Here is a 24,994-nt window from a genome sequence, read left to right as displayed (position 1 = left end):
AATATCTAATTTTATTTGATTTAGTAAATGCTGAAAAAAAGGTTCCCTTTATTTAACAGTGTGTTTTGATTTAAGATCTTGTATTACCAGTAGGTATTTAAGTATGAAATGTGTAAAATACTTTTGTATATCTGGGTTGTTTTTTAATTAATTTTTTGGACTTTTTATTACTAAGAGCCACACCTACTTTTTTCCAATTTAGCTTTTATAAAAAAGTTAAATTGAAAAACGTATGCATTCATTTCATAGGTTCACATGGTTAGATATGAATCCCAGTGAACCTTTTAAATATTTCTCAACCTGTCTGTTCCTATGGCTTAACTTTTTCCTTAATATTTTAAGTAGTACAGTAATTCTCTGTAGTCCTGAAGAGCATGCTAGGCTTCCTTTTGACCAGCCATCACTTGGATAGTTAAAAACAGCCAGTCGGTGGCAGCTGTCTTCTAAAATTGGGCCAAATTACTTGTGAAGCATAATTACCTATGAAGCATTATCTGCCAGGCATCATAATGACAGGTCTGTGTGAGACATGGCGTTTCAGGTTTTGTGATTCTAGGGGTGGAAGGGCATAAGTTCCATTGAGATATTACTTTGCATCAGATAAGAAAGGGCTCATAGAATAACAGCTTAGATTTATAAAAAGGACATCATTACAGTAAGAAATAGTTCAGATTTCTTTAAGGATACGTTTAAAGGCAAAATATTTCAACATTGGAAATTCTGAATTGATGTTTAGGAGTAATGGTTCCAGCTTAGGAATGCTTAATCATTTTTGTGTCATGAATGCCTTGTATACTTTGAGAAAGTTACCCAACTGCTTACACATACACTGGGTTTCTGTACACAGTTCAAGGGAATCCATGGATTCTTACTGTCCTTTGATGTACTCCTTAGGGGTGAAAGGGTTGCAGACTTAGTGTTTGGTATTTTTAAAGAGTATATTGTAGTGAATCCCTTAAGGAACTGGGAATAGTATTAGTTATTCTGTGGTGGTCATCTGCTTGCTTTAGATTTCAGGTGAAATCTAAATTTTAGAATCAGATCTGAACCTGAAAGGGAAAATTACAACCAAGGTCCTCTTGCATGTCATTTATCTTGGGGAAGATCACTCCCAGTTAATTGAGCTTTTGTGAACTAGAGCACAAGGTAATTTATAAAATACATTTTTGCCTTGGCTGATAAAAGGATATTCCAAATTTAAGATAATTTGAAGTTTAAAGTTCAATCCACTAGAGATTGTAAGTTCTAAACATATATTTTTGAAGCATTTTTGATGCTTTTTCCCCAGCAATTTATAAGAAAGTTTTTAAAACATACAAAAAAGTTGAAAGAATTTATAGTAAATAACTGTATACCTACCACTTTGATTCTGTAATTAACATTTTACTGTAAATGCTTTGTCACTTGTTTCTTCATTCTGTGTTACACTTTTTGTGCTATTATTTCTCATGGCCTATGTAAATTAAGATTATAATCATTTGTTTTCCTTACTTGTCACACTCATTTTTTTCTTTAAGTTATAAATTTCTCCAGATTTCTAACTTATATAATTTCTCAGTAATCAAAACCAATGGGACTTATCTCTCAGAACAGTGTTCTGACCTTTTACCTCCAAAAGCGATGGTCTTACGGTTCTTCTCTCTGTGAGGTTTTGTTTTTAAAGAGAATTTAATTATATTATTTGTTGATTTTAAACATATACCTAAACTAAGTCAGATTTCATCTAATTAAGTGAAAGATTCTGGGGGAAAACATACAGATATTCTAGAATAAGAGATAAAGGTATTTGAGATCTCCCTTCATTTTATAGAAGAGTAATGTAAGTCTCAAAGCTGCAAAGCTAGTCATATACCTGCCCTTAGAAGCCAGGGCTCTTGACTCTCTGTTTGGCACATTTTTGTTCTGTACTGTTAGCTAGCTTACTGTTTTCTCCATTGCACCCTAATGCATCTTGCTGCCAACCCCTCTTGTTTCTTAGGTCCTGTTTAACCTGTTTGTTTATCTTACATGTCAGCATTTTCTTCAGTGTATAGTAAATTTTCATACATTAACTTGTATAAAAATTTCAAAGGAGTATTCTTATTTTCAGAGTGCCCTTATGCCTGCACAGCTGTTCTTTAAGACAGAAGATGGAGGCAAATATCCAGTTATATTTAAGCATGGGGATGACTTACGCCAAGACCAGCTTATTCTTCAAATCATTTCACTCATGGACAAGGTGAACGTAACCTTATGTTGGTGGGGAACATCATTTCATTTTAGAAAACTATAGTTTAGTATATATACTGTGTGTGGACAGAATGTTTTTGTAACGTTCAGGCACAGTACAGAAAGCTCAGCAGTCTCCACTTGACCTTGAACAAATTTGGCTGTATTTGAACACTGCAGAATGGCTCTTGTGATGAGTATAAAATGAAACTGCATATGTTTCTTTTTATAAAGTCGGTTTCCCCAATTAAGTTCTCTCAGTGTTGGATTTTGGTCATTTCCTTCCTCTTAGTCAACTAGATCTTCTTTTTAAAACCCCATCCCTAGCCCTGGATTTTAAAGGAACATATTTGCTCTTATTTCTTTTTTTTCTGAGTCTAAAATACTTTGAGCAGAAAAATACTGCATAAATTAGTAGGAAAAAGTCTCCTGTTCATTGGAAACTACTGACAGTGATTTAGAATAAGATAAAAATTTGGCATACCATCCAAAGTGCTTATAAATTTATTTTGATAATGAAAGTTAAGTAATTAATTTAGTTAAACCTTAATTTAGGTTCACCTCTTGAATCTCTTATATTAAACTGCTATAATACTTGCCTATAAAATTGTGTCATAATAATCTTTACATTTAGTTAATGTATTTTTTTTTTTTTTTTATCAAAAGCTGCTACGGAAAGAAAATCTGGATTTGAAGTTAACACCCTATAAAGTATTAGCCACTAGTACAAAACATGGTAAGTTTATTTTACATAGTGATTGTTTATTTCAATGTCCAGTCAGTATACTTTTCCTTTTTTAATTTAAAGTTGTTGAAAATTAAAACAAGAGATTGAACTCATTTGTAGCACTGAAGACCAGTTGTGTGGGCCCACCTGCCTCTCTCCTTTCCTCCCACTCTTTGAAATCATTAAACATCATATTTGGAAGAAAAATGAAAACCTTTATAGTGTATTTCTTTGCATTTAAAACTGGTTATAGTTCATAGTAGTTTCTTACACGGCAGTCTGTCCTGAATCATTTCAGAGTTACTACAGCCAGAGTGGCTTTGTACTGTGCCCTGCTTATAAAAGCCATTAATTAACTAATTTTTTATAGAGATCTATAACATTCACATCCTTCTGAGATTGAATAACCTCTGAAAGTTTAGTGGAAGATTCCCTAGGAATGCTAGTCTAATTCCTGTTGTGAATTCCACAGTCTTGTTACTCTTAGATCTTCTTACCCTTAAGTACCTAGAGAAACAAAAAGTATCTCTCTTAGGTTTCCTGTCCTTCCCCTGCCACTTCCAAATCTTCTTGATTCCTCTTCCCATTTTCCTCTCAGAATGATCTTATTAAAAGTGCAAATATGCTCTTTTTCTATCCTGCTTAAATTGATTTACTAGCTTTCATTTGCTCTTGGGACAAAGACAAAAAGCCTCAGTTCTGCAGGGTGTGACATCACCCCTGCCCCTATCTCTGAAGCCTCTCTTTTTCCACTCTCCCCATGCTTCCGAGGCTTTAGCCATACTGGCCACCTTCCGTGTTCTCCAGTGCACTGTGGTATTTCAGCCTTAAGGCTTTCATATATGCTGTGTTCATTATCTTTAACATTCTTTCCTCCACAGCTTTACCTGTTAACTTTCATTATCCTTCAAAACGTGGCTGAAATTGTCAGATGCCTTCTGATCTCTCTTGTAATTTAGGTCTCCCTGCACTATTCCCTTTCGTAGTACTCTTACATTTTATAGTATTTATCCCACTAAAACTTGCAAGCTTGTATGATGTATGAAGTCAGGGTCCAGGCTCTATGTTTTACTTGGCAAAGTTCTTGCTACATAGTAGGAAAACAATAAAAATCTTAAGTGAATTAATGAAGACTATTTTGTGTTTACGATATAGTAATGAATGAGACATTTCATATTCTAAAAGAGTATCCAATCTCCTGATTTGCTTGCAAATAACTGTGAGTAAGGCTCACCAAAACCAGATCATAATTGTGATCCTGAAATCCTTTCCTTCACTCAACTTTTTTCTTTCTTGTATTTGTTGTTTTGTACTCCTGTTGTTCCCAGATTTTTCTCATCGTTTTGTATACTATCTCCTCCCCCTTCTTTTTGGCAGTTTAAAGGATTTATACTTCTGTTGTTTCCAGTAAAGAGCAGAAGATGGAGTTAAAAAAGCTAATAAACAATACAGTTTTAAGATTCAGTGATTGATATTATACAATTTCAGATTTCTTAAAGTGACTTTTAAAAAATATGTTTTTATTGATTTCAGAGAGAGGAAAGGAGAGGGAGAGGGAGAGAGAGAAACATCAATGATGAGAGAGTTATTGATCAGCTGCCTCCTGCACACCCCTGCTGGGGATTGAGCCTGAAACCCAGGCAGTGCCCTGACCGGGAATTGAACCTCAATCTCCTCCTGAATGAAAGGTTGTTGCTCAACTGCTGAGCCATGTTGGCCAGGCTCTTAAAGTGATTTTAAATGTGGAATGGACATTTTTAATTGATATGTATTTAAAAAAACCTACAAAATACAGAAATAAATTTTTATGCCAGATGTAAGAAGTTTGTTTGGCCTTCTTAAATTTTTGTGTTCCTTATGTATGACAATAAAAATTGGCCTAGAAAAACATACAGATTAAATTAGCTTAATTTTTTTAAGTTTCCATATTCCCAAGAAAAAACCGCCAGTATAAACCTAAATAGTATTTGCAGACCTTTTTAAGTTATTCAGGTATGTAGTGTATACATTAGCAAGTGAAGGTTATTTGTAGCAGAACCTTTATCTTTATTGCTTAACCAATAACTCTGCTCAAGGCTATGCCTATATTCCTGTGTAGGCTTCATGCAGTTTATCCAATCAGTTCCTGTTGCTGAAGTTCTTGATACAGAAGGAAGCATTCAGGTATAGTATCTATTTAAAGATTTATAGATTTCAATGAATATATTCTTGTTATAAAAATTTCAATCTTTATAAAAGTTTGTAACTTAAAAATGAAAGTCTCCTTTCATCACCCGTTTTCCTTCAAGTATTTTTTTCATTTCCTTAGAAGTAAACAATGCTAACAGTTGGAAATGCTTTCATGTCAGGACATATAGATGCTCAGATTCTTAAATAATGCTTGGCACGTAATAGGAGATCAGTAATTAATTGGTGAACAAATTTAAAATGTCTTAAAGTTCATGGGTATATTTCAAAGTGTGGAAATATTATAATTTAACCATGCATGAACAATTTCATTATTTCAGTATTTTGTTTAGAATAGTGCTATAGTAATATTCTTGCTCATACATGTTTTACAGAATTATTTTTCAAGACCCCTGTTCTCCCTTCCAACCTCTTTGCTCTTGTTTAGCATAAGAAGAGACAAGTAGATCCTAGGACTAAGCCATGTGTATCTTTGGAAATTTTTTACATTTTCAATATATGATTAGTTCTTACTACATCTTATTGGTTTATTTTTGTTACCTTTAAAATATAATTTTTCTTTTTTCCTATGTAAGAAAAATGTATGTAATTCTCACAGAATAACTGATATGCCTGAGATGGAAGATAATACAACAGGGGCTTGATAAGGGGACATTTGCTGTAGTGTGTTTTTGTGTTTTTCAGTTTAGTGTGTCCCAGTAATTTGGTATGGGGTTTAGATTTGCAGAAAAGCGTTGCTCTGAATTCTTGACAGAGCAAATAGTTTTTCTGTTCTTATGTTTGGGGTGCAGTTATGCGCAGTGGTTAAAAAGTCAGGCTCAGATCATCAAACTGGGGTTCAACTTTAGCTCTGCAGCTTTCTAGCCATTAACATTGAGTGACTGCTTAACCCTTTGCGCAGAGGAGTTAGCGCAGCAGCAGGCCAAAGCTACTGTCTTGAGAAAGGCCTGATTGATTCATTGCAAGGTCAAGCCTTGGCTGGTATCAGGGAACTTGCCTTTCAGTGTATTTTCTCTGTTTTGTAACTGATAAGGATGGTTTGCTGTGCCTATAATGTATAAATAATATAATTTATAGCAAACAACTATCTTTCCTTTTAACATTTTGGTAGTTGCTAGGCAGAGAGTGCCTGTTGCTATAATAAACTTTATTTGTGCTACAACTGTATGTTGAGCCTGTGACTCCATCTAACAAACCAGACTTATCCGAGGCCTGAGAACCCCCTAACATACCAGTATCTTCAAGCCTTAGATTTTGCATCTGCAAAATTTGGGTAAAAACAAATAGTACCTAGCTCTAGTATTTTTCTAAAGATTGCACAAAATATATGCAGAGCTTTAATATAGGTTCTAACTGAAGTAATTGTTCACTAAAGTTATTGATTCTTGTGTTGCTTTGTGCAGTTATACTTTTGTAAAATGCAGTTTTGTATTGATTCTTGGTTTCACGTTTGATCTGTGTTTATAGTTGAGCTGAGTGATAGGTTATTTGCATCTTCAACTTTAGTAGATAATTTTTTTTACCAAAATAGTTGCACTTCTTATGTTTCTCATTGCTACATTTCTTTGCCTAATCTTGATATTGTCAGACTTCTAAGTTTTTGTATTTTATTGTGGTTTTAGTTTGCATTCCCTGATTACCCACGAGGTTGAACATTTTAAAATAAATGTATAGGCCATTTATGTCTTCAGTGCAGTACTTGCTCACTTCCTTTCCTCATCTCCTGCTGGGTTCTTTGTCTTTCTTTATTGATTTATAGTAGTTTTTTACATATTCTAGGTATAGATCCAATGTTGAAATTACAGGGTTTTCATAAAAGCTGAAAACATAGGATAGACTTATTTTTTTAAATACACTCTGTGTTTTCCTTTTAAAAAAGTTAAATACACTATTTTCCCCTGTTGTTTTCAGACTCTTCGGACACTAATGTACTTATTGTGCTCCTCTGATTCTTTTGTTCTGTCAGCATCGCTCTTATATTTATCTACCCATCAATTTCTGCTGAATTTTGAGAATTCTTAGCACTCTGCATCATAATTACTTAAAGATTTAGATTTAATTTTATTGAGATTGTTAATGGTAACAGTGTTTAGTAGCTGTTGGCCCTAACCCCAAGCATACCAAAATTCATGGGTGCTCAAGTCCCTTACATAAAATGGCATAGTATTTTAATATAACATTGTCCCATATACTTGAAATCATCTCTAGATTATTTTGAATACTTAATACAGTGTAAATAGTTGTTATACTGTGTTGGTCAGGGAATAATGACAAGGGAAAAATTCTGTTACATGTTCAGTGCAGATGTAACCATAATATGCCTAGCTGCATAGTATGTGTTAGCAACACTTAACCTTTTTTCCCTTGAATATTTTTGGTCCGTGGCTGGTTGAATCCATGACTGTGGAACCTGTGGGTACCAAGGGCTGACTGTAATTTTAAAAAAAAAAGGCTCATGTTCATGTTCAGGAGAATTAAAAACACAGACAAAAACCCCTCATGTTCACTTTCAGGAGAAAGATGAAACAAACTGATACGTTAAGTATGGAGATATAGTAGTAATTTATTTTATTTAATTATTTTCCTTGGGTTGAAGAAGTAACAGCATATATATGTTTTTTTGTTTGTGTGTCTTTTGTCTTAACAGTTTGTAAGCATAGCAATAGACTTATTTCTGAAGAACATGCTTCCTGAAATCTAGGTTTTATAATTACTGACTAAAATTTGGATTAGACACCTATGTTCATTATTTACAGTTCTGAAATGCCTAGTGTGTTTAAGGATTATATTGAATTTGTTAACCTGTAAATATCATCTTTTCAGAACTTTTTTAGAAAATATGCACCAAGCGACAATGGGCCCTATGGCATCAGCGCTGAGGTTATGGACACTTATGTTAAAAGCTGTGGTAAGTTTTACAAACTATTACTTTCCATTGATACTTTTGAATGAAGGATAGTAGTCTATTCTGAGATTGCCATATTCATACACATTTAGAATATGTTGAGATACTGTCTCAGTCCCTTTGGTCTCCTGTTATAAAATGTGTTACTTGGTGGAAGGGGCTAGGGAGTTTGTGGTGTCTCTTTTATAAGGGCGCTAATCCCATTCATGAGGGCTCCATCCCCATTACCTATGTATCTCCCAAAGGTCCCAACCTCTAATACCATCACTTTGGGTATTAGGATCTCAACATGTGGATTTTGGGTAGGCACAAAAATGCACTGTGAGAAGATTAAAACATATAAAATGTTGGTAAAAGAAGTCATTAATGTTTTTGATTAATAGTAATAATGAGGTATAAATTCGATTTAGTCTTTAATGAATCTACTTTTGCAGTCACGTAACTATTTTATAATTACAAATGATCTCTTCCTGGAATCTGTTAATTTCCCCCTAGATTGTCCCTGTGTTTGAGTAACTGCAATTAAGTAGACTTCCAGAGAAGTCTCAGTCAGAAATCTGTATGCTTCGATAAACCAAGAGCTAAGATAACAGTGTTGTGTTATGAGGGTGCCTCTCATGGTATTTTAAAATGGTACTCATGGTCCATTCCTGGAAATAAGTAGCAGCATGCTATGGGATTAATTCCTATATGTTAACCATTTGTTCCTGTCCTCATGAAGTTTACATTCTAGAGAATTATTTTTTATTTTCTTAAAGAGGTTTGTTTTTTTGTTTTTGTTTTGTTAATTAGATTTTTTTAAGGGAGGGTTAATAAGGGAGTTAACATTAGATTTGAGCTCTGAATGCTGTATGGTATGTTATTCCTGTTTCATATAAATGTTTGTTTATGTCCATATTTCCACATATACTTGAGCAATCAAAGCTGGGGGAGCAGGGCTTTCCAGACATATAACAACTATATTTAAACTTTAACATCACTTTTTGGTTTAGAAAGTGATTTGTTATACACCACATTTTTAACTTTGAGCATTGTGCCTGTGAAGTGGTACTCCAGATTATTTTGAACCCCATAACTTATCTCCAAATTGACACTTGATGATACATTTTTAGCTGAGAAGTAGAAATATGATATATTCCTAGGAAACTTGCAAACACTGAAATAAAATGTGTGTGTCCATTAGAATCCTTTGTTTTTAATTCTTATTTTCACAAACGGAACATAATGTGTTACATGTGACCATGTTTCCCATGAAAATGATTACATACACGGTAGTTAGATTTAAAGACTAAGAAACGCTGATTGAAATATTAAGAATAAAAGTGTTCTCCTCTCACTCCCCCTTGCTCTCTCCTTCTGTATCTCTCTGTCCTCTCCCTGCTTCCTGCTTTCCTTCCTTCCCCCTTTTTTCTTCCTTCTCACTTTTCTCAGACCTTCTCTGTTTTCTATGATCTGAAAAAATTATGTGTCATCTGTGGACTTGGCTAGGTGATAGATCCCTCACAAGACAGGTAGTATATATTGTTTTTCGGCTAGGCTTGTCAATCGAATCACCTGTGCATGGCCTTTCTGAGGCTTGGGCTTCTCAGAGCCGGATTCCAGGAGGAAGTGTTCTAGAAGACAGAAGGCAGAAAGTGTTGGTTTCTGAAGGCTGGACTGACAAGCTGGTACTTTGGGGGAAGGAATATAGTTTCCACCTTGAATGAAAGGAATGTTAAGAAATGTGCTGCCATCTTTAATTCACCACACCTTGCTCTCAGTACCTTATTAAATGAGATATTTTGCATGCCCCAATTATCTTCTACCCTTTTTACTTGACTTTCAGATAGTAGCTGTAAACTTTTTCATATCATAAGTCTATTTAATAAATACTTTTTCTATTTGAAATATATACACATATATACAACCTACAAATATTTGAAAACTGCTCATTTAGTAAAATTAGCAGAACAATATGTTACAGATACATGCAAATGAGTCTGGGAAATGTAGTCTTTTACCTAGGCACAGTCTTCCCCATAAGTCTTTGCTTGGTTTTGTTTTAAGGAAGAAACGTAGATAGAATATTACATAGGCGAAGTGTTAATCCCTGGCATACTACAGACTATATCATGAGAATCACTGATTTGTTACAGTTAAGTAAAAATTGTTAGTAGATTAGTGATACAGTTAGAAGCATTTGTTGAATAATGGTATGTGATCTCTAGATATGGTTCATTCTCTAGATACGGACATATTTTTAAATAGATAATATATATCTTTACCTATACTTAGAATATGGTTATTTATTCTAAATAAATATACTTCAGCTTAAATTTGTTGTTGAGTAGTGCACCAATCAAAATAGCCACTTTGGGAAGGAGGAAATTAAACAGTGCAAAAATGGTATAAGCAAGGACTTCTGAGTCAAACTTAAATTCAAATTCCAGCCCATTGTCCTTGGACAATCTCGTTAACCCTTGGAGCATGAGGTTTTACATTTGAAGGATGGGTTAAAGATGATGAAAGTAAAGTACTTTGCTAAGAGGCTAGGCTTCAATGAATTGTAACTGTGATTATTACTTAATAATTAAAGATTAATATTGTGATCAAACCATTAATTAAATCACCTCTGGACTTTGGATACGGCCTTCAGAACCTGAGTCAAATGAACTTCAGTGTTTACTGAATGTGGACAGGGTTGATCTGATCATTAACAGGTGGTCTAATTGTTTTTCTTCATATTGGCTGAAATAAACATTTTTGTAAATACTGTTACAATAATATGTATTTTTGCAAGTTATATTTGTCGTCAGGTTACTAATGAGAGAAAGGGAGAGGAAGAAATATGCTTCAGATTTTGTTTGAGCATTTTCAACATATGCCAAGTTTCCACACTCTTTAGAAGAGAAAGATAAAGGAGAAAAAGTAGAGCCAGTGACTGCCCCTGGCCCTGGTCATGTAATTTTTCTTAATGCTTTAGAAGATTATGGTGTCAATTTCATAAATGTCTTTACCACTTAAGTGAATTTTTTTAATTTCTATCTGCTGGCACTTCTAGATTGTTTTCCTAAAGTGTTTTTTTTTAAATCCTGCATTTACTTCGTTTCCTTGTAGACAGCACGGCTGTGGGATGACTGACTTCATTATGTGCATTTCTGTAGATGTTCTTTTTCACCATCATCTTTAACACGTGTCCAGTTTGAAAGGAGAAGTGGTAGACCTGAAACCTGATTTCACTTTTGATACAAGTAGCTTTTATAATTTCACAAAATTCTACATGTTTTTTTCTGTTGCAAATAGTAATTTCTTTTGAGTTTCAAATAATAAACTCTTCATAGAGTCAAAGCTTATAAATTTAATTTGAGAATTTAGTTGAGAAATCAAAATTAGTAGTGAGTAAATTAAAATTAAAGTAGCACACATTGCTTTTATATTCAGTGCTCCGTATAACCTGGTTTGCCTGTGTTTTTCACAGTTTTGTGTGTTTTTTTAACTGTTATTGCAGCTGGATATTGTGTGATTACATATATACTTGGAGTTGGAGACAGGCACTTGGATAACCTCTTACTGACAAAAACAGGTAACATATAATGGCTACTAGTACATAAACGTTTTATATGCCAGTGTTTGTGTGTGTATTTACCTTGGAATCTACTTAGTAACAAAATAATATGTATAAGTGAAGGTAAATCATAGAGTCTTAAAAGTCCCTTTAAATGGTACCTTGGAAGGCCATCTAGGGGAAACCCCCATCCCTTATAGGAATCTCTTTACTAATAACCCTCCAGCTGGTCATCTAGTCCTTGCTTCTTGAAATGCCTCCTTTGGATGAATGCAAGTAGTCTAATCTCTTTCTGTACAACTCTGGTTAGAATGTTCTTTCTCTTATTAAACTCTCATCAAACTTAACTCACTTTAACCTCTATCTTTAATTCTTTGCTTTTCCATGCCCCCCTCTTCCTAGTAACTCTTTGGTCCCATGGCTTTAAACCTAATCTCTGGAAACAACTTACAAACTTACAGCTCTTTACCTCAGTCTGCTTTATTAGCTTCAAACCAAAACATACAACCACTTATTCGAACTCCTGATTATATGGCTGGTTGTAAAAGTTGCCCCCTCCCTGCACTACCTGTCTGCAACTGCTCTTCACCACCCTTTCCAACATCCCAGTGAGTAGCCTTATCCACCCAGCTGTTTAAGGACTAAACTTAGGAGACAGTTTTAATACTACTCGTGGCCTCATCTCACATATTTAGCCTATCAGCAAATCCTGTCTACTCCTCACCTCCAAAATAGATCAAGAAGTTACACACACTCTTTATTTCCACTGCTTTGACCCCATTTGAAACCAACATCTTTTGCCCAAACGATTTGAATAAAATCTGCCTCTTGACTATGGCTGCTGTGACTTGCCCACACTGACCAGCCTGAATGTTTAAATGTCAGACCACTCCTGCCTCAGGCCAGTGCCCTTGTTTCCTCTTCCTGGAAAGCTCTTCTTTCAGATCTTTGCAAGTCTGATGTTGGTTATTAAGTCCAAGTTCTAGTGGCATTTGCTTAAGAGGAGGAGTCTTTTCTAATTCTGTAATCTGAAATAACATGCCTGCCATTCCACCCTTCCCCATTACTCTCTATTGATTATGCTGTTTTGTTTTCTTTATACTACTCATCACTAACTGAAGTTTTTAAAAAATATATAATTCAATCATCATTTATTGAGCACCTGCTATGTGCCAGGTATTATTGTAGGTGCTAGGAATACCAATGTGCATAGAACACAGAAATCCTGACCCTAATGGAGCTTGTTGATTTCTTATCTCCCATTCAACACGCAGGTTGCATGAGAGCAGGGACCTTGTTCGTCCAGCTTGCCACCATGCCTCAGAGCCTGGAACTATACCTAAAGTGTCAGTAAACCAGTGTTCAGTCATCTGCTCTTCCATGGAGCCTTGTCTTCCCTAGGCTAAATAATTCAAGCGTTTTCAATCTTCCTCAGAAAATAGATTCTAAGTTATTTTTTAAAATGGTCTCTCAGTTAAGGACATTTTCTGTTTTGTTAGTATTTCTCCAAATTGTGATACTAAGAATTTACATATTGCATAGTATGTTGTCTAATTATTAATGGAAACCCTGTTAATTTACATAATCTGGCATTTCATGTACTCAGTTTTAAATCACTAATGTAAAAATCATCTGTGGTAGAATTTGCTTGCGGGAAACATGTCTATGCCAAAGCCAGGCAATCGCTTTAATCAAGACCAAAGGAATATAACCACATTGCCCTGGAGGTTCTCACCTAGTTTGCTAGTTTAGCAAAGGCTATTTATAAAATGCTACAGTGTGTTTGGGGAGAGTTGTAATTTTGAAGAAGTTTTCCTGTGGTGTTCTCTTTTTTGGCTGAATCTTTTAACCACATGTATCAAGCTACCAAAATGATTCCATGTGTTTCTATAATTATTTTATAACCACAACAGAATCTGTAATGTATAGAGTAACATATATCTATGATATTATATTTACAGATATATATTTTTTTAAATTAATAAATAATAGACTATCTCTCCTGGACTTTAAGAACTGCTCTGCCGTGTGTGTGTGTGTGTGTGTCTGTCTGTCTGTCTGTCTTCCTGTCTCTTTGGATATTTTAAGAGTAAGATTTGGAAAGAGGAGTACCTAATCTACTTTTTTGGCCCAGTTCTTAGTTACTTGTTTTATGGCAATTGATTTATAAAGTTTCAGAAACTGAAGTTTTAACTTTTTGTTACTAGTTTTCCACTAGAGGGTGCTTCAAATTTGCCTTTAAAAACATAACTTTCCTTAAAATGTGCTAGGTAAGAGGCACATTACATTCTTCTTTTTTTTTTTTTTTAAACAGAACTTTTTTTGAGTTATTTTTTTCTTAACTACTTTTTAATTGTTTCATCCAGGTGTAAGTCTTCCTCACCAGGGTAAATCTTTTCAGTTTCAACTTGAATTAAATGAGATTAAATAAGGAAAGTCTGATTATGAGGCAAATGGAAGTATAATGTGTTCTTCAACTTTTAAAAATTTATAACTTATCTTAAAATACTGTATTTGTGTCTCTAGTCATCTTTTACTAATAGTCCATATACTTCAAAGCAATTTCAAGTTAAATTAATTACATATGTGTTATAAATAGACTTTGTATAGTTTAGACAACTTTTATATATTCAAGGTGCATTTTAAATGTGGTTTATTGCAGGAAATACATTTCAGTGCTGGTAGTTAAAAATGCCTTGAATATCATGAACATCTTCCATTGTATATTTTGGATCCATTATACTTTCAATACAGACTGTAATATTAAATATTTTGAACTTTAAAATTTCTTGTGTAACTGTACAGTCTCTTAGTGTTAATGGAGCATTTTTAAATGAAAAGTCAGATTTCTCCCATTTTCAAAAACACCTTTCTGTTCTTCTCATTTGCCAATTTGGACAGCCTTAAAAGCTATGACTCTCCTTTGGTTTGGAATTTTAATCAGAGTCCCACTGATTCATCTATGTCCAGTTCTCTGGTATGAGAGGTGTAGAGAGAAAGGAGATACCCAGATTTCATTTCACTGGGGTTTTTGGGGGACTTCCTTCCAATGCATTGTTGTATCCTGTAAGTATAGATGAGGACCTAAAAGGGTCAGACTAAGAAGTGAAGTGTAGGGGTGTGTGGAGGAAAGTGCATCACTACATATAGAGAATTTAAAAATCTATATAATGGTAATTTGAAACAAACTGTAAAATAATGTCAGTTATTGATTTCCAAGAAACTCATGCTTTTTTTTGGTTTGTTTTGGATGCTTTTAGCTTGGTTGACATTTCTTCATCTTGTGCAGCAGAGGGCGCTGTGTATCCACGATAAATGTAAAGCTCTCAGTTCCTTTGTCAGTGTATTGTCATGTGGTCAACTGTAACGTCGTTTTATTGAAGCAGATTTGGAGTGAATCAAGTTTCACTTATTAATGCATTAATATAGCATTATTTGAGCAAGAAATTTTAAAAGTTAAGCTGTGATATGGGATTGAAACAAAATGGACTTTTTTCAGAGTGTCCTTGAGGAAGTTTTAAGTTTATTCAGAGTATTCATTTGTAGCAGGACTCAAATGAAACATGATTTGGATTTATCCTAACTTTGGAGAAAGATTTATTTTCATTTTTTGAGAATTTGAGGGAGAGAAAAAGTACCACTGTAACTGGAAAAACTTGTTCATTGTTTATGGTATACAGACTTTATAATAGAATTAACATATAAAATTAATATCTAAATAACTGAAAAACATTCACATGTGAGAACAAGGAAATAAATGTGTATAGTATCAGGCAAGTTAGTTGTAGGTTCTAAGGGTGGCCCTTCTAATCTGGATTTACACATTTGTAGAGTGAGAGGAATGGTGGCTTTTTTGTCTGTCTTGGCACTTCAGAGTAATAATACCCTTTGAGCCTCTATCAGAAAACTGAAAGAAAAACAATCATTTTTATTATATCCTAATTGTAGAAATGTTTAAATATATTTCCTATCCTGATCTTTATCATTCTTTTATATGAAATAGATTCACTTCCTTTTTTAATTCTTAGGAACATTCTTGCATTGCATAAGTTAATGTGTCAGGCTCAGAGTCAAATTCTTTGGGTTTAAATTGCCCCTCCACCATTGGGTAAGTTATCTAATATATCTGTGACTCAATCTTTTCTTCTGAATGTGTAAATAGTAATAGAACCCCTCTCCTGGTGGTGTTGTGAAAGTTGAATTAGATACATAATAGAATTTTCTGTGGTACTGAGCACATAGTAAACAATTCTTGGGGGCTGGTTAGCTCTTGGGTTTTGTTTGCTTGTTTGCTTTACCATTAGGAAGTAAGAATGCTTTCCATTTTTGACTTACATAGCTGATATTTGGAATGACAATTTTAGAGATAAGAGAATAATTTTTTCAAAAATTCTTTTTCCCCCCACTCTAAAACCCAAACTTTTTAAAGTTACCACCTTCTAAATTCTCTGAGTAGCTCTTTATTTTAGTAGTATAGGAAAGGTTATAAAAGAGACGCAGTCAGTTTGATCATTGATTTGATGTTGTCCTTTCTGTGTTTTAAGTTAAAGCTTGATATTTTAAAAATATACTATATTTTTATTTTATTTTTTTCCTCAAGACATAATGCAGTTGTTTATAACGTTCAAAATCTTACATGGAAAGAACTTAGTTACAATTCAAATGGTGGTGCATCCTCAGCTATCTGTATTTAAGTTACTCAGTTAGGTAGATTAAATATGCTCCAGATTCTAAAACTACAGACTTACTTTCTTAATGTACATGTTTATTTTCTGGGAAATGAGAGAAAGGGATATAAAAACTTGTGTATTTAGTAAGCACCCAGTGCGTACTTTTAGAATAAGTGGACCAGGTGTTTCTGTGTCATTTTTATCCATTCTTAGGGTTTCCAGGAAAACCTCTTTTCTGTCTACACTTTTGTTGTTGTAGACTCTGGATGTACTGTTATCTACCAATTCGATTTTCCTTAAAGTATACGAAAAGGATCCAGACACATAAGACCTTCACCTTTTATCCATAATTACTTTTTCAGTCTTTGGTCAGTACTTTAGTTGTTTAAATAATGAGAAGGACTTGTCTTCGGGTGAATAGTTTTCTTTTTATACATTATTTAAAATTTATCTTTTGAAAGTTTCTTGAATATTCAGTATCGAGAAGTCTCCTCATGTTTACTGAAACCTTTTCATAAAGAAAATGGTTGTTGTAAGTGTGCTTTTTAAAAAGAAGTTTGTTTTAGAAGGACATTGTTTCTTCTCATAAGAAGTAAAAAATGATAAGGTAGTACACTCTGTGTGCCTAAGGAGCTAGCGTTACTTCATGGAGAAAGTAACTTAGGTTGGGTAATGAAAAAGGTCTTGGGTGTGTATGTGATGCAAGTGGAGAAAAGCACATACTCTAGTCAAATCCCAGAAACTGAAACAAACACTGCCTTTGCAACCAGCACACCCCTAGGCTGGGTAGATTACTTTGAGGTCAGATTGTGGAGGGAAGTCACTCTACCTTCCTTTGGATCGCTCTTTATATGGCAAAGCCAAAGTCAGTCACTGAAGTAAAATTGTAGATTCCGATATTAAATTTTTTTTGGTAAGTTTTCTAATCAGGTGATGTATTTCTTAATGCTGGGTAGACACTGTTTGTTTTGCAATGAATAATTTGAGGGGAGGTTAAATTTTAATATGTTTTAAAGCATTCAAGTTTGTGGGATTTAAAAAGAAATAGGGTTGGATTATAGGGAATAGAAGAAGAGAGGTAGAAGGAGATTAAGCAGTGGTGTGGAAAATAAATAACATTTGACATTGGTCACATTTAATTATTAGACAAAGTGGAAATTTAAGAAACTCTGTTAAATACTATTAATTTCTGTTATATCTATAAGTCTACAAATGTCTTGGGCTACAATTTTAGAAATGAGTTCTTGTTACTTATGCCAGTAACAGGAAAGTTTAATTAACTCCTCTTACCCCTTTGTATTATAGGTCAGGGACAAGATAATTACTGTCAACATTCAGTTTGTTTTATGTATACACTTTACCTCTTGACTATTTAAGGTAATAGATTTGAATAAGACCACACTTCCTGAATTTCTTAATTAAACTTTTAATTTTATGAAGTGCATTTTTAAAATCCTTACAAGTTTCATCTACAGGTATTAACTTTCAAAGAGCAGTTCCGTTTGCTATGTAAGAGGATACATTTTCTTGAAACATTAATAGCCTCTTTTCAAAATACATGACTCTGTGAACTTGCAAAGCATAATAATGGTTTCATTGTTAGATACTGAATCTTTTATGCCTTATAATTAAGCAGCAATCCTGTTCTTTGAGAGTTTTCTTATAAGAAGAATAGAAATACACTCTTCATTTGAAAGCTGCGATGCATAGTGACATTGGAATTCCACTAATGCCTGTAAGGAAATGAAAAGTAGGGCTGAATGTCCTATTAAAAGCATGGAGCCCATTAAATAAACTGTGGGTGATGGCTGATAGCATTTGATGCTAGGATGTTGTGATTCATTAATGGTGGCAATTTTGAATCAAAGATTGGTCAGATAGGTTATCTGCTCACATGATGAGTACCATTAAGAATCACATTCATAGCAAAGCAACATTACTTAAATAATTAAATAAAACCAAGGAAGGTTTACCCGTACTTACAATAATGAGGGGAGGATGGTGTTTGTCTAACAAGGCAGAAAATAAATGGGGACCCCAGAATGAGAATAAAGCACAAAATAAAGTGCTCAGCTTAGCTGGACAGAGGATACATACAGGCTGGCTCAGGCAAAAGTAGGCTCACACTTGTGAGTACGTGAAACAGTTTATTCTTGTATTATTTATTAATTATTGTATTATTTTCCATAGGAACAACTGTAAACCTACTTTTTTCCCACCCTGTATTTAGTTGAAGGCAGTGAAATCATTAACAGAAATTGATCATGGACTTTTCACCAAATCTTAGAAAATTTAATGATAGCATATTCCGTTGAACCTTAACAGATTAGGAGATGTCTCTGTTTCTATTTTGTTCGAAGTTTATTTTGTTTATTAGATTCCACATGTAAGTGAGGTCTTATGGCATTTGTCTTTCTCTGATTGGCTTATTTCACTTAGCATAATACTCTCCAGTTTTCTGCATGCTGTTGCAAAATAGTAACAGAGGCATGGACACGTGGAATAGACTCACAGCCATCAGAGGGGAGTGGGGAGAGGGGCTGGATGAAAGCAGGTGAAGGGATTAGTCAAAGAACATACATGCATAGCCCACAGACACACAGACCACAGTGTGGTGATGGCCAGAGGGAAGGACAGGCAGGGGCTGGGTAGAGGTGGGCAAAGGGGGCGGGGACATCTGTAATAATCTCAACAAAAAAATAAAGTTAAAAAGAGAGAGAGATTAGGAGATGATGCTTTCCCAGTGAGTACTACAATGACCAGATCTTATTCTAAAACTAGTTTTTTAAATCTTTTTGGAATCATAGATTTCACTTGGGAATTTGGTGAACTCTCGGGATTTTCTAAAAAATTGATTTCATTGTGTTTAGAGACCCCTGGAGCCTATTTTGGGATTCTGAAAGGGTGGTTTTCAATTATGAGTAATACACAAAACTGTTTTAAATAGAAATTAAACCCCCTGTGTTGACATACTGTGTTTTATAATCTTAAACATGTACTACATAAAACCTAGTATTAACTTCTTGTACATTTACTCTTACATAACTAAAATAAAAACATTTATAAATTAAATCATGTTACATACTTGCAAAATTTAATCTAACGTTAATATGAGAGAAGTAATATTTAAATTGTCACTTGCAGTGTGAGATGGTACAGATAATATAGAGTGAGTTTGAGTTCAGTGCTGTTAATATCATATCCCATGTGAATATTCTTATACAGCTTTTCTCTTGAACTACTTCATAACCTCCAGTTCAGGATGCTGTCATGTAATTTCAAGGTAAAACATTCTGCTTCTGTTAGTAATAGCCTGCAACAGTTTAAGTTGCCTTGCTGTTGGATACTAACTCAGTCAAAAACACCAAAATAACACACCAGTACTAGTAGTAAGGTAGCATCCTGCTGATCCAGATTTGACCTCTTTTATTATTATTATTATTACTAAATCCTCACCCGAAGAAATGTTTCTATTGATTTTAGAGAAAGAAGAAGAGGGAGGGGAGAAATATCAGTCAGTTGCCTCCCGTACACACCCTGAGCGGGGCTTGAACCCAAAACCTAGTAGGTATGTGCACGGAGCAAGAGTTGAACCCACAACCTTTCGGTGTCCGGGACGATGCTCCAACCAACTGAGCCACGCGTCCATGGCTGGCCTTTATTATTTTTATTATAGATCTTCATGGAAATGAAGACAATTTTAAAAGAAAACAACTTATTATAAGAACTTTCAGATTTCTAGAAGAAAACGTTTCATATCAACAATGTTATTAGAAGTTGTCTAAGCCGTAAATGTGAAATTGAGATGTCAATGGTTAAATAAATGCAAAATAGCCACATTGAATGCTCCTGTATGCTAGGTGTTAACCCAGGTTTCAGAACTGTAACAAAAATAAATAAAACAAGATTTTAAAAAATACTCTAGAGAGAGGAAGGGAGAGAAACATCCATTGGCTGCCTCCTGCGTGCCCCCTACTGGGGACAGAGCCTCAACCCCAGCATGTGCCCTGATGAAGAAGTGAACCAGGGACTCTTGGTGCATGGGAGATGTTCAACCAACTGGGCCTCCCTGGTCAGGCAGTAAGACAAGATTTTTGAATATAAGATTCTTAATGGTTCTTTAACAGTTTAGTGTGGAGAAGAAAGATAAATAATTTTAATATACACTTAGCCGAAGTGTTTTAAAAGAAATAGGTGTATGCCTATTTTATACCTTCTTATAAATCACAAGATGCTTTATGAATTCTATGGTAAGTCATTCTGTAAAGTGAACAGTCACATTTTTTAAAAAAGATTTTTAAAATTGGTTTTTAGAAAGGGAGAGAACGAAACATCCATGTGAGAATGAAACATTGATGGGCTGCCTCCTGCACACCCCTTACCAGGGATCAAGCCCGAAACCCGGGCATGTGCCCTGACCGGGATCAAACGGGCAACCTTTTGGTGCACAGTACGGCACCCAGCCACCTGAGTCAGGGTGAGGACCGCATTCTTAGGTCTCTGGCCGTGAGTTTAGATGACAGCTCCAGGGTTTGTCTTCGTGGGCAGTGCAGCTGTATTCAGCTCTTGGCAGATACGAATACTGTGCTTGGTTTCTTAGTCTGCAGTTAATGAGTGGCACCGATGAGTTGGAAATGGTTCAGATGAAGCTAATAATATAATGTGAAATTTAAGGGATTTTTTGGCAGGGAGTGGTGGGGATTTTGATGAATTGTAGGAAGGCTTCGTCCTAGGAATACTTCAAATAAATGATTGTCTGCTCTATGAAGGGTAGTTCACTTAAACTTTAGCATGAGAAATTTGCAACAAGAAACTTATTTATTTATGCTAATACCTTAAAAGAATTTGCTCAGGCATTGCCAACTTTGTGGAGAATTAAAAGTAGGATTTAAGTTTTTAATATTACTGTGGGATGATTTTAAGCATAATTTTATCCGAATGAATGTGAGTTGAAACAAACTAAAATATGCTCTGAAGGCTACTCCCAAGCCTGGGATTAGAGGGTCGGCAATTTAATGGACTTCACCATGAATGAGTATTCTCTATGAAGAGACACTGCTTGACCAATTGTATGACATATCCCCTTCCCTGTTTCTTAAGATAACTGAGGAAACAAATGAGTTTCTTATCAACACCTAGGCAAACTCTTCCACATAGACTTTGGATATATCTTGGGTCGGGATCCAAAGCCTCTTCCTCCTCCGATGAAGCTGAATAAAGAAATGGTAGAAGGAATGGGAGGCACACAGAGCGAGCAGTACCAAGAGTTCCGTAAGCAGTGCTACACCGCCTTCCTCCACCTTCGAAGGTACGTTGATCTGCTCGACATAGATAATTTTGGTAAATTCATTTCATAGATGAAGAAACAGTTGTTCAGATGTGTGTGTTCTTTAGCCTCACTCTTTTTTAGAATGACACAGGCAGGAGTATGTCTTAATGTACATTTGATGTCTAATTTGATAAAAAGCCTGATATTAAAGGGAAAAAGAATTTCCTGTTTTCCACTAATTATCTGATTACTAAATCCCACCACACAGGAGACTGGCATTACACGCGATTATGCAAACACAGAGGCTTTGAAATCAGTGGGTTGAAATCATTTTAATAAAATATATTCTGTGTTTTGACAGTGCTGGGATAGAAAAGGGTTAGGATGCTGCCTATCATTCAGCTCGCCCAGAGGTCAGCCTCAAAGGATTGTAATCACAATGTTGGATTACTCTCCTCCCTAGCTGACTTCCTACTTCTTTATCAGTGAAGGATTTATCTTATTTAGGGTGATAGTAATACAATCATTTTTATTGTTCAGCACCTTTATCAGCTTTAGTTCTGTTTTCTTTTCAGGAGCATTCAGAAGTTTGTTAAATGAACGAAGAATAAATGTTCATATGACTTTGTCCAACACCTTATCAGTCATTTGGCTTTTAAAAAATGTTGATTTTTCACTATCCCTTGTTTTTTCTCCAATCCTACTATTTCTCTGCTTCCTTCATCTAGTTTACTTAGGACTGAACATCATATATCATAAGTAAAAACAAAACAAAATCATGTTTGTTAAATTCAGGTCATGGCTCTGATGATTGGTCAGAAATGACAAGATCAGTTGACTCTAACTCTGTGTTCAACCTAAATAAATATTCTTAGTCCAGCTGAAAATCCCAGCTTAGGGGACATACTACATAGTCTTCCAGGTGAGGATATAACCCGTGACAGTGGGTTGCCTGTGAATGTGGGCTCTGTCTTCTCTTTTACTAATATCATATAGTGGTTAGAGCCTAGACAGTGTATTTTTATTGAATGAGAACCTTCAGTATTTGTATGAGAACCCCCAAAATGTGTGCTTCACATCTGGGGTGAGGCTGTGTTTCCAGGTAATGTTGATGCTGCTGGTTGCAGCAGAATGACTACCATCCTATATTAGTCAGTTTTAGTCTTTGCATTGACTCAGTAGGCCTTCATTGTTAACTTAGTCTCTACCACAGGCCAGGAACTCGAACGTGCATTTTACAAATAGCCACGTTACTTCTCCTTTGGGTTGCAGAGTGGCTCAATCTTCCTTTCCAGAAGTGCTAAGGAAATAATGAGAAGATCAATGTTCTTTTGATTTGCAGAAGCACTTTCAGAAAGATGAGATTGCCACTTTAATATCTGGAGTGTTTAAATAGTCAGAGCCTACAGAAAACTAGATGGAACCATGGCAATCTCAGTGAGGAGGCAGGTGACATATCATGAGATGATAACTAGAGAAATGGCAAAGGTCCCCTGTCGTACTAAGAGCAGAAGGAAAGCAACGTGCTTTAAAAACTGTCGCTGGTGATGGATTAATAGCAGTTCAGTAGGATGAGAAAAAAGAGGCAGGTTATTAATGTGGAGACAAAGCTAACTTTTCTCACTATTATGAAAAACACAAAGAGATTAAATAATTTTATGTTAAGACTTCATGAAAATTGTTTTAATTTTCATTTTAAAAAATGCTAGTGTAGCCTGGCCGGGTTGGCTCAGCAATTGATCCACCTAGGGTCCAGGAGATCGCTGTTCAATTTCCCATCAGGGCACGTGCCCGGGTTGCCGGCTCGATCCCCAGTCAGGAGCTTCAGGAGGCGGTCAATCAATGATGACTCTCTCATCGTTGATGTTTCTATCTCTCTCTCCCTCTCCCTTCCTCTCTCTGTAATCAAGAAAGATATATTAAAAAAAAAAAAAAAATGCTAGTGTAGTTCAGTAAAGACTAGCTGGACCCTGATATTTAGATCAACATTTATTTTTTAATGGTGTGTTTTAGATGGTTCATTTAGTAAAAATTCACTGTAGGGCATAAGGTGGTAGTCAAAAGTTTGGAGCTCAAGTTATTTGAATGTTTGTTATTAGGGTTTGTAGGTAAGACCAACCATCTCCTTTTTATGGTGTTTGTTGATTGCTGATTAATTTCTGCAACGGGAAACCATTGAATAAGAGTGGACCACATAAACAGCAGTTTCATTTGAACTACGTTTTAAGTGGTTACAGTTGTGCAGATGACAGAACACATTTTATGGTGTGATTTTCATATAACATTTTATTGTCTCTTATAAATATATTATTTATCAATACATATTATACCAGTAATTAGTCAATTTATTTTGAATATTCTCCCGTGGAAACAGTAGTAATGCTAAAATATTTTAAATCATAAGTGTTCATGGGAAACAACTCATTCTCTTAACCCATGTTTATGCTAGACACTGAAGATACAAAGATGGCCTAAACTTTTCAGTGAGAATACTGAAATTAGGAATACATTTAACTGTATCAAGGAGAGTTCTTACATTGTCCTAAGGATGTTTTCCTAGTTACCAAATAGTAGTGAATTTATTGATCGCGTTTCCTTTCATCTCCTTTCATCATGTTTACCCTCCTTGAAACAGTACATTTATTTAAAAAATCTTTTTTGTATGATTCTACTTTGATAATTGTTGCATGCAAAATGGATAGATTGTATAGGAAATAGACCTCTGAAACACTAAAAATCTCACTTGATGTACTTAAATGTATTTCTGTTTTTAGTATTGAAAAATGTAGACCATCTTTTTCCTGAAAAACGTAGACTATCTTTGTGTAACGAGTAGCATGGTGCTGGCATAAACGTGGGTGAAAGAAAGGGTGCATTTTCCTTGAACACTACTCAACCCAGTCCTTTAAAAAAATTAAATATGTCACATCCATCCTTACATCTTACAGACTTGATTTTGTACACTTTCCTAATTCTATCATTTTTTTTAAACTTAATCTTATATATATTTTGATAATAGTTTTACAGATTCATAATAACCTTTAAGTCTGGTTTTGGGGGGTAGGATATTGAATGACTACTGTAATATATACTTTATGTTTTGGGTCACTTTGTTCTGTCTTAAATGGAAAATGCAGGTCAGTGGCAACATGTAAAGCATTTAGTCAAGGTAGTGACATACTATCCACAGAGTGATTGGATGTTTAAGGTTCTTACAGAATATTCTCTTTTGTTTATTTACATTCGCTTCCCCTTTGCTATAATAATAGACGCTTGTGTGGTTAAATTTAAACCAATGTATAATCCAGAACACATTAATATTTGCCTTTAAAAAAGGAACGCATTATGTTTATGTAAAGGCAGGCGTTTTCACATAGACCCTGGCTGCCCGTTAGAATCACGTGGGGAGCTCCATGGGCGTTAGGGGAGGGGAGTCATTCTGGACCCCATCAGATTTAATTGGTCTGGGATTGGGCCCAGGCAC

General features: G+C 34.9%; 1 protein-coding gene across 1 annotated transcript in view; it reads left to right on the top strand.

The window, feature by feature from the left end:
- Nucleotides 1-24,994, top strand: part of PIK3C3 (phosphatidylinositol 3-kinase catalytic subunit type 3) — a 109,585-nt gene that overhangs the window by 71,168 nt on the left and 13,423 nt on the right. Inside the window, exons 17-22 of the mRNA XM_081149698.1 lie at nucleotides 2,090-2,218; nucleotides 2,875-2,944; nucleotides 5,034-5,098; nucleotides 7,946-8,030; nucleotides 11,515-11,589; nucleotides 21,381-21,549. Coding sequence (XP_081005824.1) covers nucleotides 2,090-2,218; nucleotides 2,875-2,944; nucleotides 5,034-5,098; nucleotides 7,946-8,030; nucleotides 11,515-11,589; nucleotides 21,381-21,549 — 593 coding nt within the window. The remainder of the gene's footprint in view (nucleotides 1-2,089; nucleotides 2,219-2,874; nucleotides 2,945-5,033; nucleotides 5,099-7,945; nucleotides 8,031-11,514; nucleotides 11,590-21,380; nucleotides 21,550-24,994) is intronic.

This window comes from Miniopterus schreibersii, assembly GCF_964146895.1.
Source record: "Miniopterus schreibersii genome assembly, chromosome: 10".
Lineage (NCBI taxonomy): Eukaryota > Metazoa > Chordata > Mammalia > Chiroptera > Miniopteridae > Miniopterus > Miniopterus schreibersii.
Note: the sequence above shows the minus strand (reverse complement) of the source record. Positions and strands in the feature narration are given on the sequence as shown.